Source organism: Capra hircus, unplaced genomic scaffold (genome assembly GCF_001704415.2).
Source record: "Capra hircus breed San Clemente unplaced genomic scaffold, ASM170441v1, whole genome shotgun sequence".
Classification (NCBI taxonomy): Eukaryota; Metazoa; Chordata; class Mammalia; order Artiodactyla; family Bovidae; genus Capra; species Capra hircus.
The window spans coordinates 95,913-102,094 of NW_017190073.1; the positions used below are offsets into that span (position 1 = coordinate 95,913).

Consider the following 6,182-nt stretch of genomic DNA (forward strand, 5'->3'; position numbering starts at 1 on the left):
TTACAGTCACATAATCAACCATTTTACTAAATACAAGCATATTTTCATTCACATACAGCTAAAGTTTTTCACATTTCATTACAGTGCACAACAAAGTGAGGAAAAGTACACAGTACATTTTATTCTGGAATATGAGGCAATCTAATCCAACATGCAGTTGTGGTCTTTGTTACAAGTTAGTTTATCTTATCTTCACCTATGTAGTAAAATAGCTTCTAGAGCTTTACCCTTAATATTGTACTAACACCCGACTTTTTCACACATTTTCCAAAACCCACTTATTGCAGTGACAACAGCACTGAATTCTACTAAAATGAGTTTTAAAGTTCTAGAACTTGTTTAAGCAGTTAAGCTCAGCCACTTCTGCTGAATCTATGATGAGTATTTTTAAACCTGTCTAAAAATGCAAAGAATGAGAAAAATATACATATGACGTATTTAAGTCAAGAAAATGGTAGAGAGTTTTGTTTCTATCCTTTTTTTCTTGAACTGACAGAATCCAGTCAACTCTCATCTATCCACTGGATAATCTTGCTTTCAGAATCTTCTAAACATAATTAAGTATAGCAGTTGATGAAACTTTGTGTTAGCCCAATTTACTATCTTTTATTTGTCTTTGACAACCACAAAGCTGGCAACTTAGTTACTCCACCCAAGCTAGGTCACGCTAAACCAAGGAAGAGACGATGATTGGGTCACTTGTAGTGGATGCTGCAGGTAGGTCCAAGGTGGTTTGTTTCCATAATTTTCATGATTTTACTGCTTTATTTTGACTGAAGTAAATCCTCCAAATTTCAGATTCAGTTACATCCATTCTGAAATTCAATACCATATTTCAAAGAATTTACCATCCTTAGGCATTCCTATCACAATGGAAATGAGAAACCTGACTCTAATCAGAATTGTTTTTTTTTCACTACAAAAAGTATGGCTTTTGCCTAGCTGAACTGGCTACAATCAAAAAATCATTTAAAGCATCATGTCTCTTCAAGAAGATAATGGAACTGCAAGGCAACCATTTCAAGTTTCTGATGCAACTAGTTAGCTGTCTGTTCACCTGAGAATTAAGAGTTAACTTTGTAGGGTAGATAGGAGCCCAGTGTAGGCATATGGCAAAAAAGGAGCCAAGGTCATTGTGAAGTGAGTATTTACCCCCACCCCACTCCCCATTGCTGTATTTAGTTCCTTTCAATAATATACCCACTGTATTTCAGCAATAAGAACACTTATAACCCAAACAGTTCTAATGTGTGTTCACTGTGCAATTATTCACTTGTGTAAAATCCTCTTTTCGATAATACCTGAATAGGCTTTACCTTTTGACTTATGCCCAGGTTTCCTCAGGGTTAGAGCTGAGTTATAATCAATAAGGAAACATATCCTAACATGTAGAGAATATTTATTTGCAGTCATATCTCTTCCAAAGTAAACAATAACAGTTTATTCATTGGGCAGCAGGATGATGCAGTGAAGTAAAAACCAGGAGTCAGAAGACCTTCACTTGGGCCTAGTGACTCTCCTCTGCCTCTCAGTTAATTTTTTTGTAAACTGGGGAAGAAAACCTCATGGCCCCTTATAATGATCAAACAGGTCATTCAGTGAACCATAATGTGTCTGTAAGGGTTACAGCCCCTCCTAAGCAGATGTTTATGTTGAGATCATAGTCACCAAAGCAGTGAAACCCCAGGTGTGGTCAGAGGCGAAAGGGGGATGGCATCGGTGTTAACAGTATTTCTCTCTTCTAATTCCATGATAATTTGCATGGGAAGATTTCTTACACACTGCTGGTTATTCTTGCACAAGACTGTACATTTTTTTGAATGTGATAATAACAGTGTATAAATTGACTCCCTCTTGACATTCACACCATTTTTTTTACCAGAACACCAGGCCTTGAATGGTCTTATGAAAAGACTGGCCCATACCCCTCATTTTACAGATGAGCTATGGAGAGCTAATTGGTACCTTTTAACCAAACCCCACACATACATTTAGTGCAGGATATTCTCATTGGTTGGGTTGATATCTCTCATTTTTGTAGGTTTGATCATTGTTCCCGATGTGATACTCTTCTTCCCTTTACATATTTTATTATGATCGTGACCTATGCAACACCGAGAAATAGTTGTCCTGACTGTGGGTGTACTTTCCTGGGGGGCCTGGTTCCCTGGACCTCAGCTTTTTGACATACAGTCTACAAAGGGCATACAGAGCAGCCAGTGCGCAGCTTGGGCCACAAAACAGGGCCAGTTCCAGTTCCAGGTTCCCCCACCTACCTACCCATCACCTGTCTGAGGGCCCCTTGGGGAAGAGGCTCACTTGGTATCCAATATAGAGGTTTAAGTTCTCTTGAGTCGCATGATGATTCTATCATTTTGATCAGCTGAAGTCCAGGTGGGACAGCAGGTTTTGGAGACACAAGGGCTGACTAGCACAAACATCTTCTCTCTGATTTGACTACCTCTTCTGAAGAGTGAACCACGTTGGGGACAAATCCACTCTTCACCCCTTCCCAGCCCTCCTGGATGGTAATATCCCCCCTTTTCACCAGCTCATATATGTCTCTCGTCAGGTCTGTGAAGGCCTTCTCTACATTAATGGCGTCTCGGGCTGACGTTTCAATATACTTCATGCCATACGCAGCAGCCAGTTTCTCAGCCTCGTGGCGAGTCACTTGCCTCTGTGTATCCAGGTCACACTTGTGACCCACGAGAACGAATACAATTTGGTAGGGCTGGACGTGTACTTTGGTCTCTTCTAACCACTCGTGGACATTCTGGAAAGACCTGCGGTTGGTAATGTCAAATAAGAGAAGACCACCTACTGAGTTCCTGTAGTAGGCACGAGTGATGGATCTAGAACACAAGAGAGAAGTCAAGATTGAATGCCAAGCCCAAACTCCTGTACTTCAGTGAACTCAAAGAGTGGTCTCTGGTTAGCGACAGAGTCCTTCGGCAAAAATGCTTTTCTCTTTGTAACAAAGGAATACAAACGTCATTCCATCATAATAACGATACATGAATTTGCAATTGAGCTAAACTTTTCAATTGAGCTAAACTTTGAGACGGTATCTTCTAGAAATGAATGCTCATGGGCACACAGGCATTTTCCCTCAGCTTAGGTCAAACCATAGTTAACCTGTCCATTCTCACCACTGAAGAGCTGAATGAGATTTCCTTTTCTGCTAAGTGGGATATCTAAGTAAAAGGTTATCATGAGGCAAATGAAATAATGGATTAAGTATTCTGTCACCTGGAGAGCTCATTACAAATAATCATAGTTGGCATAGGATTTTCTAAAAAAGAAAAATGAGTTTATGACAGTTGACAGGAAATACAAGTATATATCACAGAAGTGCTCCATTTATCATTACCGTATTTCTCTGTTACCTTTTTATTTTCATCAGAGGTCTTCAATCTCTTCTGTGAGGAGGAACACGATTTTGTTTTTTTACTTTGCAGGCCATGTGGGAATAGGAAAAAGAGGGATAGTCTGCAAAGATCTTGAGCCAAGTGTCTGTCTGCCCCACTTCAGCGAGGCTGACTCAGGAGCTACCAGGTGGGAAAAACTGCCTAAATAGACAAAGCTTCCCCTTAAAATCATATGATTTATTTAAAGCATTGTAATCAGAATGTTTCTAAAACCTATTATACATTTTCTCTACTTTTGAAATGGAAGAAACCATATATATTTTCACTTCTTGATTTGAGGAGCTTCATTTTCAATGTGCATTATGATACTTTTCTCAGGGTGTCTTAGACATTGTAGAACTATTTGCTTATCCAGTCACTTTCCTTAGACTACCATGCTTTTTGACCTATGTCTATTTTTAGTTTTTCTTTCTCCTTGGATGAAGAATATAAACAATGAGGGACTCGATAGCTTAAGCCTTAGGACAAATGGCCCAGTAAGAACAGAACAAACATTGTCCAGGGAATTGGAGTCCTAGCTAGATGATGGTAAGAACAAAACAACAAAAAAATTTCTTAATGTAAATAAAGTTAAAAGACAAATGAAAAACTGGAAAAACACTTTACAACATCCGTGACAGAAAAGGATTAATATTCTTAATATACAAAGAACCCTTAGAAGTCACTATCATCCGATAAATAATAATCTGTTGATATGAAAAGGCTGTTCATACAGAAAGAAATTGTGACAAACACAAAAGATGCCTTTCTTCGCTTATAGTATGAAACATGAAATCACAAGCTCAAAGTGAACCTGGACAAGGATATTTGTTTGCGGAAGTGGGGAAGTGGAGACAAGTCTAATTTTTCTCTTCTCCCCACCCCTCTTCAACCAGCTAACCAATATCTTCTATGCTTGATTTGTGTTCACTAGCTAGATGATGATTTATTGAGGCCTCTTGATCAAGGTTCAGCTCCTCTGCATGACTGTAGCTCAAAGTTTTCTGTGTACGCTGCTCTGACTTTTGTCTTTATACATGCAGTTTCCTCACACTCATCAGGCGTCATTGTCTCCAGTAAGCCTTCCCTCATCTGTGTCCATACATATAATTACACGTGATACATGCTACAAGTGAAACAAAGTGTTGGAAGAGAAAATTCCACCTGTTTATTGATCACTCATTATGTGCTAAGTGTTATCGTAGGCTGTGAGCCTACAAATATGAACAAGGCACTCCTTTGTGTAATTACTGACCTAGTTCCCCCTCCACTATGCTAGCAGAGACATTCTAGGAGGGCAATGCCTGTGTCTATTTTGTTTACATGGCATCCCCTTGCAGGAGTTTCCTCAGGCTGTTTCCCCAGTGATAGGTGCAGTGTCTGGCAGAGAGTGAATGATCATTGCATGTGTGCTAGTTGCAAGAAAGAATCAATTATCACAGACATCTCTATTTCTATCTAGTATTTATATTTATATCTATATCTTTATCTCTACATCACCTATCTAGATCTGTCATCCTACATTAGGATGACTTGGGAACATTTTTTGAAATGTAGCATGGGGACTGAAATTGATGAATGACAGTGATCAACTCCAGCGAGTTGATTAACCACCAAGGGGGCAAGTTGGTGGAGTTGTGGTCCGAGCAATATGTATTATTGATTGGCAGGATGTATCTTTCCCTGTACTGAATTCCCAGCTAGCTGAAGGTGGGCTTGAGCAGAAACTCTCAGAGCCTCGCTACCTTGGCTAAGGGCGGCGACCAGGACCAGGAAGTCCTCTTCCCCCGGGGATCGGGAAAACCCAGAAGACCCTCCCACTGCTCACGGGCCGAGTCTGCGCTCCCACCTGAACCTCTCTTGACCCGCGGTATCCCAGATCTGGAGCTTGATGCGTTTTCCGGGTTCGATCTCCACCAGACGGGAGAAGAAATCCACCCCCACCGTCGGGTCCGAAACCTGGGCAAAGCGGCCCTCGGTGAAGCGGCGGATCAGACACGACTTGCCCACCGTGGAATCCCCGATGACAATCAGCCGGAACTGATACAGCCAGATGGCCTCCATGGCCGAGGCTCGGCAGGTCTCCTTGGCCCGGGCCGCGGGCGGCGAGATGGGGGCGCCAGGCCGGGGCCTCGGAGAGCGCGGCTCGGTCCTGATCTAGATCGGCCACGAGGGCATCGTTGGCCTGGGAGCCTCAGGCCAGGTAGGCCCAGGCGCGGGGAGGACCGAGGGATGGATGCTGCGCTCGCGGAGGTGATGAAATGGCAGCAGCATCAGCACCACGCACTCTGACTCATCACTGACAACAGGCTTACTGTAATCCTCCAGGTAGAGGCGACGCCCAGCACCGCATTGTCTGTAAGAGCAGCGCACACGGAAATGGCCGGGGGCGGGCGGGGGCGGGGTTGGGGGCTGCGGAAGCTAGTTCCCTGCCTTTCTGGCTTAAAAGTCAGCATTCAAAAATCTAAGAGCAGGGCATCCGGTCTCATCACTTCCCCGGCAAACGGATGGGGGGAAAATGGAAACAGTGACAGACTTTATTTTCTTGGGCTCCAAAATCAAAGGCGATGGTGACTGCAGCCAGGAAATTAAAAGACGCTTGGTCCTTGGAAGAAGACAGTGTTACTCGCTCAGTCGTGTCAGACTCTTTGCGACCCCATGGATGGTAATCCGCCAGGCTCCTCTGTCCATGGGATTTTCCAGGCAAGAATACTGGAGTGGATTGCCATTCCCTTCTCCAGGAGATCTTCCCGAATCAGAGATCAAACCTGG

The 6,182-nt window shown here is 42.8% G+C and overlaps 1 protein-coding gene across 1 annotated transcript; it reads right to left on the reverse strand.

Moving 5' to 3' along the window:
• On the reverse strand, positions 1-5,775 carry RAB39B (RAB39B, member RAS oncogene family). The gene is made up of 2 exons (XM_005700559.3): positions 5,260-5,775; positions 1-2,855 (listed from the first exon to the last, which is right to left on the reverse strand). The coding sequence occupies exons 1-2, from the start codon at positions 5,472-5,474 to the stop codon at positions 2,429-2,431; spliced, it is 642 nt and encodes a 213-aa protein (XP_005700616.2). The 5' UTR covers positions 5,475-5,775; the 3' UTR covers positions 1-2,428.
• Positions 5,776-6,182: the final 407 nt, after the last annotated feature.

Coding starts and splice junctions, on each gene's coding strand:
- RAB39B (XM_005700559.3), bottom strand. CDS start 5,474: ATGGAGGCCATCTGGCTGTATCAGTTCCGGCTGATTGTCATCGGGGAT. Junction 2,856..5,259: donor GCGGGTCAAGAGAGGTTCAG/GTGGGAGCGCAG, acceptor CTTGTGTTCTAG/ATCCATCACTCGTGCCTACT.